This window comes from Neofelis nebulosa, chromosome 1 (genome assembly GCF_028018385.1).
Source record: "Neofelis nebulosa isolate mNeoNeb1 chromosome 1, mNeoNeb1.pri, whole genome shotgun sequence".
Taxonomy (NCBI): domain Eukaryota; kingdom Metazoa; phylum Chordata; class Mammalia; order Carnivora; family Felidae; genus Neofelis; species Neofelis nebulosa.
The window spans coordinates 7,128,518-7,144,782 of NC_080782.1; the positions used below are offsets into that span (position 1 = coordinate 7,128,518).

Genomic DNA, 16,265 nt, shown 5'->3' on the forward strand with positions numbered 1-16,265 from the left:
GAGGCCTACAGTCCAGACCTCCTAACTTTAATATGGCAACGTCGGTATTTCTTAGCACGACACACGAAGAAGATGGAACGTGGCTGCGTTCTTTCACTTCCCCCTCTGCTGCTCCCAGCTGCTCCTTCCTGCCCTACCCTAGTTGTGACGCGTTTGAAGCCTCATCATCCACGCAAGACAGGACTCCACGGACGAGGCAGGTCGTTCTTTCCAGGCCACGAACTGTCCCTGTACCTCCCCATTTCAGAAAAGTGCCAGTGCCGTATTTTGCGCGTGAAAAGCACAGGTGAGCTTTACTTTTGTTCCGTCACTTCTCCAAGTACAGCAGGACGGAGTCCACATGAAACGTGTCCGCATGCGCTGACGTGGCTGGTGCGTCACCTCCAACTGCCACAGTTTCACTTTCTGCCTCCCGCTTTCTTGTCAGCACTCTAACCTTTTATATCCACTAGGTGGATGAAAATCCAGAATTCCCTACCATGCCGGGCTCTTTCCAGAAGAAGCAAAGAGGAGGGAATCGAGCTGGATTCGAGGTGACTCACTGGACCTGACCCAGAGTGACAGTGACAGTGAACACTCAAAGGCAGATTTTTCCCAAGAGGAAAAAGTCCCCATTTCCAAGGTCCATGACCAGCTTCGGTCAGGATAAAAATGCAGCTCGTACTCTGACCGTAAGTTTCCCTGGAGCCTTCAGTGTTTTCTCAGAGAACCGAGCCCCATATGACAAGCTGATTGAAGCCACTAATCACTCACACCAAAATGTTCTTAAAGCAGCAAAGGCCCTGCCACTTGGGAGTTCCCACGTCCCTCCACTACCACTGACCAGCTCACCCTCTTGCCTCGGCCCCAAAGGGCTCTCATGTAGGTAGGAAGGGATCAGTCATTGCCTTCACTTGATTTAACATGGAACCCAAGCTAACAAATCCCCTCATGGGCCATTAAATCCAAACAAATCCTCATGTGCCTTTTAATCCAAACCTGTAACTGTCCTCAGCCTTTCAGAGAGAGAGAGAAGAATGGGGTTATGGGGACTGGGTGAGGCAGAGCCTGGGGAAGGGCAGCCTGACAGGGCTGCAACCTAGGCTGGAAGACAGCAAGGAAGACATACCCCAGTGTCTCTGCTCCTGCCCAAGTCTCCCACTATCTAAACCCAAGCCTGGGTGGGGGGCAAGCTGGAAGTGGGGAAGGACAGGCCCATGGGGCAGAGAGTGGCTGGGGAAGGGGATGAAGGCCAGCACGGAGCACTGTCAGGAGACTTGACCCTCTGTGAGCCATCTGGTCCCTTCCTTTTGCCTCTCTTCTAAACGTCTATGTTTCTAAACCTCATCTATGTTTCGCTAACATATGACGGAAATAGGCATGGAGACTTTAGGGTCTCTCTAGCTACAGGAGGTTTTGAGGAAACCTGGAACCCACAGAATATGGAGAAACTGAAGACTGGTGAGGCCAGGAGAAATCCACTGTGATCATGACAAAGGAATGATCCTGGAGACAGAAATCATCCAGAATGTTGAAAGAGGGCAGATTGTGATGGAAACATATTTAGACTTCACGGTCATGAGTCAAACCCACAACCAAGGTAAACGTCATGCGAGCTAAATTCATCAGTAGGGTGATTAGAAGTGAAATCAATACAGGGCAGATACAAGTGAGACAGAAACAGGCAGGCAGACAGACAGACAGACACGGAGAGGAGGAGTCAGAGTCACTGCCTGTTTCCTGACAACTTTGAGGTTCCTGTCCAATTCATGCGCTCTCTTGAAATTAATTTCCAGCCCTGGAGGGAATCTGAGAATCTGTTTCTTCAGCCCAAAGGGCAAGAACATCAACCAGGGTGGAAGGTTTTTTATGAAAGAATCACTTTGAATAAAAGGGGTTTTGCATTCATCATGGGGATCATTCCTTACCATTCCGGGGAGACAGTAGGTAACTGTGGGAGGGCTGGGTTGGCATCACCAGCCGTGCCCTTAGCAGGAGGGTCTAAGGCGGTCATGGGAACCCCACTCACCTGGGCCAGTGTTGGGCCCACGAAAGAACATGTGACCAGATTCTGGTCAAGGAGACTCAAGAGGACAGTGAAAGAGGAGTCCAGAAATGACTTTCCTGCAGATAAAAGCAGAATATTCTCTCTCTTTCTCTGCTTCGGACACTGTTATGTGAGAATTCGCTGCTTGGTGCCCCTGTGGAGAAGCAGGCCAGGAAATAAGAGGGCTGCTCACCCACAGCCCCCCCAAACTGGGCATCAGAATCATTCCTGAAACTGCTGCTTCCCCATCGCTGGAGGATAGAACTGGTCCTTTGTAAGACCCTGTTCACAAGGAATTTAATTCTGGTTAGGCCTACGAGTTTTACAGAAAAAGCAAACGTAGATGTAAGAAAATTTTATAACATGCCAAAGATTGCCCGACTCACAATTTGGAGGGTATAATTGGAAATACTGGTCAGCATTTTTCTGTCCATGAGACCAGGGTTGTAAAACCTCAGCACTATTGACATTTGGGCTAGAGGATTCTTTGTCGTGGGGGCTGCCCTGTGCATTTGTGATCTCCCTTGTCCACCCACTATAGATGCCAGTAGCCCCCCCAGCCCTGGTTGTGACAACCAAAGTTTCTACGGACTTTGCTGGATGTCCCTGGGGGCAAAATCTCCCCCAGTTAAGAACCACTATTTCTCAAGGAGCTAAAAGTGAACTACCACATGGCCCGGCAATTCTACTTCTGGGTTTAGAGCTGAAGGAAACCAAATCCCTACGCTGAAGAGTTAGTGGCACCCCCACAGTCACTGTAGCATGACTTATGACAGCCAAGACACGGAAACGACCTATGTGTCCACTGAAGGATGAGTACGTAAAGAAAATGTGCTGTATATACCACTCTTTTATATAGTATATTTAAAAATATATAGGAGGTATCTCATATACCTCATATATGTATAATATATAATTCATATATATCTCATATATATATATATCTCACATGTATATCACACACACACACACACATATATATACATATCATATGTATATAAAATACATGAATACTATTCAGCCATCAAAGAGAAGGAAATCTTTCCATGTGGAAAAACATAAATGGACCTTGAGGGCATTATGTTAAATGCAATAAGACAGAGAAAGATAGATACTCTACGATATCCGATACAAGTGAAATCTAAAAAGAACCCATATTCATAGAAAAAGGGGTAAGATTTGTGGCTGTCAGATGCGTCGAGTGGGGGAGAGAGGAACTAGGGGAAAGAAGGTCAAAAGGTATGAACTTTGGGGTGTCTGGGTGGCACAGTTAAGCATACAGCTCTTGGTTTAGGTGCAGGTCATGATCTCATGGTTTCTGAGTTGAAGCCTGGTATTGGGCTCCGTGTTACTGGTGCAGAGCCTGCTTTGGATTCTCTCTCTCTCTCTCTCTCTCTCTCTCTCTCTCTCTCTGTCCCTCCCCACCTCTGCGTATCCTCTCTCTCCAAATAAATAAATAAACTTTTTTTTTAAAAGGTACAAAGTTCCAGTTTTAAGATAAATATGTCTTGGACAGGTCATGTACGACATGATGGATAGAGTTCACACCGCTAGATGGGACATTTGAAAGTTGCTAAGGGAGGAGCTCCTTTTTTTCACAAGGGAAAAAAAAATTGGGGGGATATCTACATGAGATGATGGGTGTTAACTAAACTTTCTGTGGCGATCATTACACAATATATGCAAGCCAAGTCACTGTGTTGAACACTTTAACCTCACACGGTGCCGTGTAAAGCTGTATCAATTATATCTCAGTAAAACTCAAAGGGAAAGAAAGAACCCACCACACTAGACATCCTTTCGTTTCCCTGTTTGGGCGCTGGCATAAGATAACAGTCTTTAGGCAAAGAGGTGCCACACACATTCTCTTTCCAAATGTATGTGAGTAAAAGTTGAGCTAAGACGACAGAGAAAAAGAGGAAGAATTGGACACGAGCGACAGTAAATGAAAGAATGGAGTGGAATGAGGGAGAAAAAATTAGAAGAGTTATTGCAGTAAATATACACTGGAAAGCAAAAGGAACGGCCCTAGCCAGTCATTAGTAAGAGTAAACGGTGATGGCTTCGCAGGGGAAGAGTGGGGGTAGCTGCAGATGCTGAAGGGCAGATTTTCAATCCAGGACCCCTGCAGTTGGTTCCATTAACTTCTGGACAAGAAGAACTTGCAACACGCAGAAAAGCACGTGGGCAGTGGGTGGCTCTCTCACCCACTTCAGCCACACACTCCTTTTGACGCTCAGTACATTACTTTGAGGATCTGCCTAAGGAACAGATCCATGAATAACGGGATGGGCTCTGCTGCTTCCCTTCTCCATACGAGCACGTCTTTTTGTATTTTGTTACTTTTCTTCAGAAATCAGAAATAAAGCTATCTAGAATATATTATCTGTGGTTGTGCTATCTCCAGGTTTCTGCCTAGCGACTTTCTCTTTGAAGTATGTGCTTCGTTTGATAAGATATTAATGACTAAACCATAGTAAAGCATATACCACCCGTAGGTACTTCAGTGGATGCCAGGCATGTGACGAGTGATTTCTATGTGTTAACTCTGGAATCTTCACAAGGTCCTTTGTATCTACATCCCATTTTATAGACAGGGGAACTGAGGTTCAGTTTAGGCTCAATTTATTCAGAGTACTGGTTGTAAGGGACCCAAGAATCGGTGTAAACAAACTAATCAAGAGCCTGCGATCTTAGCCCCTTCATTCTGTGATTCTAGATCCTTCCCTGATGGGAGTCTTGTGGAAACCAGCACTTACACTTTTATCCATAACTGTATAATAGCAAATTTCCCTTTACCTTGGAAATAATGGATTTCTAAGTGCTAGCTAAGTAAGATTCAATTTTTGCTAACAAGCATAACCTGTAATCCCACGTTTAAATCCCTCATGTTCAACTCATCCATTCCCAAGGAACCAAGCATGTAGATGCATTTGATGGGTACAGAAATCCATGGAGTGTGCCTTTAAGATCTTACTGTACTCCAACCATTATTCTCTTATAACTCAAGTGAACTCTTCTGTTTTCTACTGGGATGTTTTTTCAGAAGTCAAAAGATCTTCCTTCGTGCATTTCCAAAGTTTCACGCACCTTTGGTCAGGGATGGTAACAAAACAGGATATTGAATCTGCCCCTTGGAACAGACTGTCTCCACGTTACAACATCAACTTAATTTCCCTAAGTCTCTCCCCATGAGTGAATTACACGAGGGAAGGAGAGCACCTTTGAAGAGGACTAAGTGGGAACGGCATGTGACCTCTTAGTCACATAGACAAATAGGGACAGTCTTTATTGCCTCGGAGCCACAGGTCTTCCACTCGTGAAACGGAAGCGGTGATGCTTACCCCTGGGGTGATCATGCATATCCAATGAGATAATCCACTGAAATGGCCTAACACACCACTTAGCACATGGTGTAGACAAATAATTAACCTTAGCTCCCTTTTCCTTCTTTTACAGTAGATTTCACTACAAAATTCAGAAACAATGCCTTACCGGCTATCTGAGCATAAGATGCAAGGTGACCACCGGGTCACCTGTCATTGGGTGAACCCATCAGCCACTGCTCTGGGGAGCCATTGACAGCTGGGAATGTCATTGTCTTGTAGATTGAGGATAATGTCAGAAGCACCGGATTCGAGTCCTGTTTTCTTTCCCAATGTAGTTTTAGAATCTTCTATCAACCCCTTAGACTCTGGTCCACGGTGCTGCTATGTAAACGGAAGGCTCTGGGTTCAGTCCGTGCTAAAGGATCTTTTTGCTCTAAAGGTGCTATTTACACAGTGTCCTGGGAAGAAGCTAGTTATTGCAAGCCATCGAGGTGCTTATTTAGTATACATATTTTGCTGGTTATTGCACGATGTATTTTGGAATGGGGACTCATTGTATGATGTATACCAGTAACGATGTATCCACAAAGAATGTGGACGGTGTTTGGGCATAAATAAAGCTCAGGGCGATTCTTAAGACTACACTATCCTCATCAAGCAACACTGCAAGTTATGCAGGACATAAATAATGTTCAAATCACTCCAGACCTGTAAATTTAGATCTTGCTCAAGCAGTTCAAATCTCTTAAACTGAGAATAATGTTTTCAATTATAATTACATAAGCCACCAGAAATTAATCGATATGTCAGTCACTATTGCCTTGTCTCCCATACCACAGAGATCCATAAATGTTTTAAAATAGGGAGCTTTCAATAGAAAATAGGTCTTTTCTGGCACTAAGTCCCTGGGGAAACCCTGGGAGGGTTTCCAGGGGTCCATCACCAAGTGGAACTCTCTAGAGAGCAGACGATCTGTCCGTGTTCTGAATGCAACACTGACTGGGGAACTCAGCTCTGCTACATCATTGGTCTGAAATCTGTGAAGACTGACTGGGTAGTTTCCCACAGAGACTGGCATTACCCTCATTGTCGTCCACATTATGTGAGCTCCCCATAAAACCGTCTCCATTTTTAGTGTTCATTTTGGGTTTTTACATTGGATATAAGATGCTCTGGTCTCATTTGAAAACCACTCAGCTTATAAACCTTAATTTCTTTTGGATATAGACATGTAGATAAAAAAAGCTGTTTCACTGATTATAAGATTTTTTAGTATACGTGTGAGTATCTATCTATACTATATATATATATATATATATATATATATATACATACACTGCTGTATATGTATACATATATATATGTATCTATACACTATATATATACTGATATATATATAAATATATAAATATCTATACAAATATTTATATATAGATATTTATATATCTATAAAGAGATATAAATATAAAGATATATAAATATATAAAATATAAAGATATACAAATATCTCTGAAATCAGTTTGTATCTTGCAGTCCATGGCAATATTTATTTTCTTAATAAAAACAACCAATGGTGTATCAGAAATGATGAAATACGGATTTAGCCAATAAAATTAAACCTTCCTTCTATTTTAGTCAAAAATTTACAAACAAAATAGGAGCAAAATTACATTTTAATAGCTTTTAAAAATACCTAAGACTTCTCTGTCATAATGCTAATACTTTTCATCTAGCTCATGTCTTTTTTTTTTAATTTTTTAATGTTTGTTTATTTTTGAGAGAGACTGAGCACAAGTGAGGGATGGACGGAGAGAGAGGGAGACAGAATCCAAAGCAGGCTCCAGTCTCTGAGCTGTCAGCACAGTGCCCGACATGGGGCTCGAACCCACAAACCGTGAGATCATGACCTGAGCCAAAGTCAGATGCTTTAACCGACTAAGCCACCCAGGATTCCCTAGTTCATTTCTTTCTAAGAGAGGTTTTTAGAAAGAGATGTACGAGGACTATAGTTGTTAAAAACCAAAACTATAGACCTAAAATGGAATTTCTTATGCTAAGCCCCATGTCACCAAACTGAGATTTGGCCTAATTACATACAGTGCTGGCTCTCCCAGAAAAGGAATCTTCAACCAATCAGGAAATGCCTGAGCAGCACGAGCCAGCTCATCTGACTGATAGACCCATGCCATCTACTAAGGAAAAGTAACTTTGCAATAAGCAACCGGCTTTTTTGCCTAGAATAACTTCCTTGTTCCCACTTATTTCTGTCTGTAAAAGTCTTTTATTTTGTACGACTCCTCAGAGCTCCTTTCTATCTGCTGGGTTGGATGCTGCCTGATTTGAATTGAGTTCTGTTCAACAAACTCTTAAAACTCATATGCCTCAGTTTATCTTTTGACAAGTAGTTGGGTGTACGGGAGTTCCCATTCTGTATGGCAGCCTATCTAAATCAGACAACTGCATAGCTTCCCGTCCTGCCTTTTGCTCCAGGGGACATAACTTGCTGTCTGTTGTTGGAGGCTTTGCATATTCTTATCAAAAGTGTATGTATTATATATTATATATAGACATATATGTATGTATATATAGAGAGAGACAGACAGATGGAGACAGAGAACAGGGATGGTTCTGTAAAGTGGAGATGTGAAGGGACAGCCCTCCCATCAGGGCAAGTCTGTATCACCCTGTGACCTTCTTTGAATTGGAAATAGAAACTGCGCTCTCAGCAGCAGTGACAACTTTTGTAACAACCCGCTGGCCACTTTTTAAATGTTAGGTCATCTCCATTTTTTTTCCTGTAGAAATAGACAACGCATGTATTTGTTGTGAACCTAGTGGGTGACTGTGTCACGATTTTCCATTACATAATTAAGCATGTCTCAGATCTCCACGAAACCATGTGTTTTGGAGTGGAGGCCTTACCGCTTGAGAAGAACTGTTCCTGTAAGAACTGTTACTCCATTCTTCTGCCCTTTTTGCCATTAAAATGCTGGCTCATACATCTATGAGAAGATGCACCGATTCTTGGGGAGTACACGCCCATAATTGAGAACGACAGTTCAGATATTTCTGTTTTCTCCAGCTGCAAAGATTCAAGGTGAGCATCTCTGTGCTTTGAAAGTGTTATTCAGAAACGAGAAAGAACTCAGCACAAACAATGGCATTTTTGTAATCGATTTCAAGAAACAGAAAATTTGAGGCTAAACAGCCCAAAGGACTAGCGGCGAATTGATCTGTCAAGCTCTGCTCAGAGCCTGGATGTGGTGATCACACCTTTGCAGTAAAAGGCTTCTATTTCGTGCCCACATTTGGGACAGGATGCTGGTTTTACTAATCCTAGCCTTCCCCATATCACTGCCTGGTTTTCCCCTTTCCCTGGAAGGAGAGGCTGCATGAATATGTGGTTTAGGTGATGGAAAGGGTAGGTCCCTTCATAGGAAACAGCGTGTCCAGATGTGTCGGACATCTGCATCGGAAAAACAGCGTGGGCTTCCCGACACCAGAATGTGCCTCTTCTCTTCTCACCTCTGCCTTGCAGAGGTGCACCCGAACTGACAGTCAGAGAGATCAGCAGCTATGTGACAGCACAGTGACTTCATCATTTTAAATATATGGAGGCTAACAGTTCCTGCTCATATTCTCTGAGGACAGAAAAAAGAATCTGAGATCACTGCATTTAGGGTTGTAAAGACAAAGGGAAAAAAAAATTAAGCTGGTTCTTACAAGTGAGGCCTCAAAGAGATAAATTGGCAAAGAAAAGTGTTTTCCTCCCTAGATTCAGAAAACCTAGCTCCAAATGGAAATGAGTTTCTCTTCCTTCTGTGGGTTCACAGCAGGAAGGGCCATCGTGCTGTTTCTCCCAGACCTTCCCGGGACCCTGGGCAGGATCCAGAAGACTGTCCCGCCTGGAGTCCAATAGTAACATCCTTTACTTTATTTTTTCAAAAGCTCTACTTATCTCAGTTTCTAGAATTATAGCTCCCAAGGGAAATTGATGGGTGTGGAAGTCACTATTTTACTCATGCTAAAAAGGGCAAAATAGTCCACACCAATCTCTGGAGAGAAAATCCAAGAATGAGACAGAGATACTACATCCCATTTCCAAATCAACAGTGTTTTCTCTTCAAGTATTTCTCTGCAAAGCAGACAAAAAGCTTATGGCAACATCCCACATGGCTCTGGTGGAAACTAAGAGCTGAATGAGTTGAGAGAGCACTGGGTGTGCGAGAAAGGTCCCAAATGCATGGCCACCACCGATGTGTGGGTTAGGATTTAAGACAGCTGAGTGCCCACGGGTGGGCTTTCTGAGGCGGGGGAACACGCGCACTTACGGGACAGGTGGAGGTGCTCTGCTCCCATTGTGTCATGCTTAGGCTCTCCTCCAGGCTCGTGCATTTCTTCATCACCATGTCCCAGCCACAGTAAGGGTCCTGGGCCCCAATGCAGGCACTGCAAACACACACCCAAAGGTCAGCAGAGAGGCAGCCTTACCCACTACAAGAGACATAAGCTTAGGCGAGTCCGGCCCTTAGGGATTGACATGGGAACTAGTTGCAAGAAACTCGATTTTAGCCTGCACACGAGAAAACAAGCCATCAACATACATCAGCAAGTATCTAATTAAATCAAGTGATTAATTTTGGTTGAAATATGTATACTTATCCTAAGATACAGGGGAAACAACTAAATGTGCCGCTGTGAGCTTTTTGGGGTCATGAATAAAGCTAGTCAGAATTCTGCAATGTTCAAAAGTACGAGATGTTGTTACCACCGTCACCATCATCACCACCATCACCATCATCGCCATTATCATCATGGTATGATGATATGGTATGATGGTATCACCACCACCATCACCATAATCATAATCATCACCACCACCACCACCATCATTATCATCATCACCATCATCAACACCACCATCACCATCATCAACACCACCATCATCACTACCATCACCATCATCATCATCACCATCATCACCACCATCATCATCATCATCATCACGATCACCATCACCAGCACCACCACCACCACCATCATGATCATCACCATCATAACCACCATCATCACCACCATCATCACCACCATCACTAGCAGCACCATCATCATCACTACCATCACCATCACCATCATCATCATCATCATCATCACCACCACCATCATCACTGTCATCATCCACCATCATCACCGTCATCGTCACCACCACCACCATCAACACCACCATCATCACCACCATCACCATCATCATCATCACCACCACCACCATCACCATCATCATCACTACCACCATCACCATCATCAACACCACCATCATCATCATCACCATCACCACCACCATCACCATCATCATCATCACCATCATCACCACCACCATCACCATCATCACCACCACCATCATCACTGTCATCATCCACCATCATCACCATCATTGTCACCACCACCATCATCATCATCACCATCATCATCATCATCATCATCACCACCACCACCATCACCATCACTACCACCATCACCATCATCAACACCACCATCATCATCACCATCACCACCACCACCATCACCACCACCATCATCATCATCACCATCATCACCACCACCATCACCATCATCACCACCACCATCATCACTGTCATCATCCACCATCATCACCATCATTGTCACCACTACCATCATCACCACCATCACCATCATCATCATCACCATCATCACCACCATCACTAGCAGCACCATCACCATTAACACCACCATCATCATGACCACTATCATCACCACCACCACCATCACCATCATCAACATCACCATCATCATCATCACCATCACCACCACCACCATCACCACCACCATCACCAACATCATCCTCACCTTAGTTACAGATGTTATTTGCGGAACACTTACTATAAAATACCAAATTATATCATTTCGACATTTAACTCTAATGAGGGAGGTAGTATTATTTTTACCTACGGAGGAGAAAACTGAGGCACAGAAGATTTAAGAAATTGGCCCAAGGACAAGCAAATACACCTGAAACCCTTCAACATGGTTAGTTTGAATTTAATAAGTTAGGGAAGTCTTCCTTTTGGGTACCGTAGCTTAAAAATGAATTAAAAATTTTGTCAATCAATAGTTGTTTAATGTAGCTCCAACTACAATATTCAATAAGTTATATCAGAACTATTATATACATCGTGGATATTTTATTTTAGCTTTGTCTCGATGAGAGAGTTCATACAGTACCAGGTACTGGGGCATCATGAGATAAAGATTTTGGCCCATATGTTATAAATACAAGAGAGGGTGTTCAGAGGCGGAGGGAAGCAGAGTGACAGTGATAGAGCCAAAATTATACAAAAGATGACCCCAGAGGCAAGCAGGGCATCGAACACTGGAGAATCCTGTCTCTTAAGGGACCAACAGGTCAGGTGTGCAGGAAATGGAAGCACAGAAAGGCAAGGTAGTGCAGCAGGGAAGTGTTAATGTCTTCTTAGAGGTAAGGGGCCCCTTACAGCAGGAAGAATCTGTTAGAGGATTACCAATTAATCAGGAGTAGGACCAGAAATCATAGCATAACTATCAAATGTGGGCCAAGGAGGTGCTGTAAGTAATAGTAAATTGCTAATATTAATGATACAAAAGAAGCGTGATTAACACATCAAATACATTAACCACATATGAAGCACTGCTCCAAGAACGTGACCTCTATTAGCTCATTCCGACCTCAGAGGACCTTACAAATACAACACCTCAATTAGCTACCGCATTTATTTTAAATGAAATAAATGTAATCACTTTAAAAGGAGGAAACCAAAGCAGGGAAAGATGAAGCATAAGTCCCGCAGCAGGGGAAGATATCTCTAAAGACAAATCAAACAATAATGGTATAAAGCTATTATTTATTGTTGCTATGTAATATATATTTACCAGCCAAAGAAGTTCAGAGACAAGTGGTTAAAACTGGTCCTCCTCACAGCAGGACTAGGTTGCATGGAAACGGGACTGAAACAAGTGCCTGTCGCCATAGCCTCCTTGGAACACGATCCTAAGTGTCCGTGCCCGTGTTAAAAAGTAAACCGAGGTACGTCAAAATTGTGAATCTGACTGCACCAGGCTAGGAGGTTCCCCTGACAGGAGCTAGGGGAGAGAATCCTCTAGAGGAGACTCAGCAGCAAACCAAGGAAATCATTTGATCGGCTATAGCTTAAGTGGTGGTCTTATTTGGAAAAGCCTGGTTGACTGAGATCGTTTGTTCCGAAGTCTCACTTTCTCAGATTCAAGCGCAGTTGACCCTGGCATCGGTTTTGGTTTGCTTAGGTCAGCTGCCAAGGTTTTAAGGCGACTTCAGTCTAAGGGCCCTTCTTACTTAATTACCTTAACAAGCACATAGTACTTTCATGTGAAAACTCCAACAGAACAGTTATCAAGGACAAAATAGACGCTTTCTTTCCCCAGAAATAGGCACTATGCACACTTTCATATATTTGGGGGACATTTTCTCCGCACAAATACGTATTCACGTATGGATATGTCTACATATTCATATATATTTTGTTTTTATATGTATGATTAATATATAACACACACAAAGGGGAGTATACACACAGCCTCCTGTCTGCTTTTTACACGTAAAAATACACTGTGACAGGGCGCCTGGGTGTCTCAGTTAAGCAGCCGACTCTGGACTTTAGCTCAGGTCACGATCCCAGGGCTGCAGGATCGAGCTCTGCGTCGGGCTCCGCTCTGAGATTCTCTCTCCCCTTCTCCTTCCACCCCTCTCCACCCATCATACTCTCTCTCTCTAAAATTAGAAATTAAAAAATATACTTTGACATTTTCTTTTGTCAGTATATATAGCTCTACCTTATTCCTTATATGGCTGTGTAATATTCTGTTACCCAGAGGAACGAATATTTATTTAAGTCCTTTAAAAGCAAGGCTGTAATGCACATCTTCATATGCATTTTTATAATATTTTTTTATGTTTATTTATTTTTTGAGAGAGAGAGAGAGACAGACAGACAGAGTGCAAGCAGGGGAAGAGCCGAGAGAGAAAGAGACGCAGAATCCGAAGCAGGCTCCAGGCTCTGAGCCATCAGCACAGAGCCCAACGTGGGGCTAGAAGCCATGAACCACGAGATCATGACCTGAGCCGAAGTCGGACGTTCAACGGACTGAGCCACCCAGGTGCCCCTGTATGTATTTTCTACATGATAAGCTTCTATACGTGGAGCTATGAGATAGAAGTTATGGGTATTAATAATTTTGTACCAGTCAACAATTTGAAGGGTAACTCTTTATCCTCTCCCTATTTCATACTGGATGCTATTTTTTTTTTTACTTAGCCCTTTCTGATAGATCAAAACACTTTTCTACTCATCTGTTCTATTTACTCAGTTGTGAGATTAAGATTGTGTGTGTGTGTGTGTGTGTGTGTGTGTGTGTGTGTGTGTGCATTTATGGATTATTGTATTTCTGTTCATGTAAATTTCCCATTTGTAACCAATTTCTCCTTTATGCTTCTTTTTGATTGACTAACTGGCTTCACTATTTTTATGCAGTCATTGCAAATGATAATTTCTGTATTAGAAAATTAACCCTCTGTCCATAATGCTTCACATACTTTTCCTACTTGTCATTAGTATTTTTTTTCTCAAGATACAGATGTTTTAAAATTGTATGCAGTAAAGTTTATATGAGTCTTTTTCTTCACAGCATCTGGATTTTGTGCATACTTTCAAAGAACTTCCATGCTTAAAAATCATAAAAACATTTATGCAGGATTCCTTCTGGTCCTTTCATATTTGATCAATCATTTCATTTGACTCCCTATCTGTGATCCTCCAGAAATGTATTTCTGGTAAATCTCCTTTTCCCCCTCCTAAAAATCAAAACAAGTAACAATGACAAAAAACCACATATTTTTTTAAGCTAAACTTCTCAATCTCATACCAACACAAACAGGCCCAGGGCTGAGAAGTAACAACAAGGAAGCTGGGGATGTTTTGTTTCGTTTTGTTTTCCTTTTTCTATCAAATTCAGACAACCTCTTTTTTAAACACAAGTTTACAACACTAAGTGTGAGCACCAGCTTTTTGAAATCTCTAGTTCTTGAGGTCCGGGAATATAATCTTTTAATAACTTACTTTTTAAAACTAAAAAGTCATTTCAATGATCAGTTCCATAGAGTAGAATTTGCCCTGTATATAAAGCCTATCCCAAATTTCTCAATTTTAAGAACTTATTTTAAAGACACACAATTGATTTAATAACTTGTTTTTTCAGGGAATAAGAAAGATGAGAATAAACCAAAGACTGTGTAAAACACAAGAAAGTGCATTTTTGTATCTACAAGGTAAGATATTTCACATATTGTCACTAAGCTCAGTGTAAGCAAATCAGCCCTCAGTAACATTGCCTGGGCAGATGTTTTGTGGGAAGTTTCTGGAAATCTGAAGACCCCTCAACTGTGAGACAGACCTGGACACAGGTGAGAATTAAGAACCTTCCTGCTTCGTGCTGCGACCTCCTGGCTGTGAAGGCGTGTTCTGACCCACAGTGTCCTAGTCTTACTGAACCAGCCATTTTGCCAGAATGCCATAGTATATATCACACGTCAGAATTCTGTCTGGGCACGATCCCATTTTCACAGTGGTGAGCAAACAGGAGGGAGCTACACTTACACAATTATTCAAAGGGCCTGAATGCCCTTTCATGTTTCTTTTTTTTTTTTAATTTAATGTATATTCATTTTTGAGATGGAGAGACACAGAGTGCGAGCAGGAGAGGGGTGGAGAGGGAGGCAGACACAGGATCCGAAGCAGGCTCCAGGCTCTGAGCCGTCAGCACAGAGCCCGACACGGGGCTCGAACCCACGGACCGCAAGATCATGACCTGAGCCGAAGTCGGACACTCAACCGACTAAGGCACCCAGACACCCCTTTCATGTTTCTTACTAAAGCAACGGGACCATTAGACAAAATTCAAATTCTGAAAACAGGAAAATTCCACCAACTCCCTAACTTGGCCCTCTGGCCTCTCTTTGCAAATCTGCCTGCAGAAGTGAAACAAGGCCACAAGGTTACACAGGATACTTTAAGCTGTTTTAAATGAAAAGCCGCTTGTAAAAACATCTTTCTCCCGATAATGTTGACGGCTTGCCGCATTCTTAACATGCCACTTATCCTTTAAACTATTAAAACTTCTCTACAAGCACAAATGCCCCTTCATTAAAAATTCCATTTATATATAAATGTTTTCCTCAGTCGAAATATTTCATACCGCGGCAAAATTCTGATGAGCTCTACCTTTCCGCTAAAGTGTACTTCCAGAAAAACCAATCATCGTAACTTATTACTTTGGGAAGGTAGGTCTTTCAAAGACACCGCATGCAGGATCACAGATGTCTTATTTTTTTTTTTTTTTTTAATTTTTTTTCAACGTTTTTTATTTATTTTTGGGACAGAGAGAGACAGAGCATGAACGGGGGAGGGGCAGAGAGAGAGGGAGACACAGAATCGGAAACAGGCTCCAGGCTCCGAGCCATCGGCCCAGAGCCTGACGCGGGGCTCGAACTCACGGACCGCGAGATCGTGACCTGGCTGAAGTCGGACGCTTAACCGACAGCGCCACCCAGGCGCCCCACAGATGTCTTATTAATGTGGCCATCTGAAGGTGGCTTTTCTTCACTTTGAAATGTTTTTTTGTGTGTGGATGATGAGTCTTTTTAATAACAAATTTTCCTTACTTGGTTAATAACCTTAGATTATCCTCATTTGATATATTTCCTTGGTGTTAGAAAGTCTCTGATTTCAGAAAATATGTTGGTCAGAATCTTAAGGTTTAATTTAAAAACACATTTATGGAAACGTACATATAGAGCTAAATGTATATTCACAGACAGGCCTTAGTTC

General features: G+C 42.5%; 1 protein-coding gene across 10 annotated transcripts in view; it reads right to left on the reverse strand.

Annotated features, from left to right (window-relative positions):
• Positions 1-16,265, reverse strand: part of SEMA5A (semaphorin 5A) — a 478,983-nt gene that overhangs the window by 83,179 nt on the left and 379,539 nt on the right. For all 10 annotated transcript variants that reach the window (XM_058715471.1, XM_058715413.1, XM_058715424.1 and 7 more), the window contains one exon: positions 9,687-9,804. In XM_058715471.1, coding sequence (XP_058571454.1) covers positions 9,687-9,804 — 118 coding nt within the window. The remainder of the gene's footprint in view (positions 1-9,686; positions 9,805-16,265) is intronic.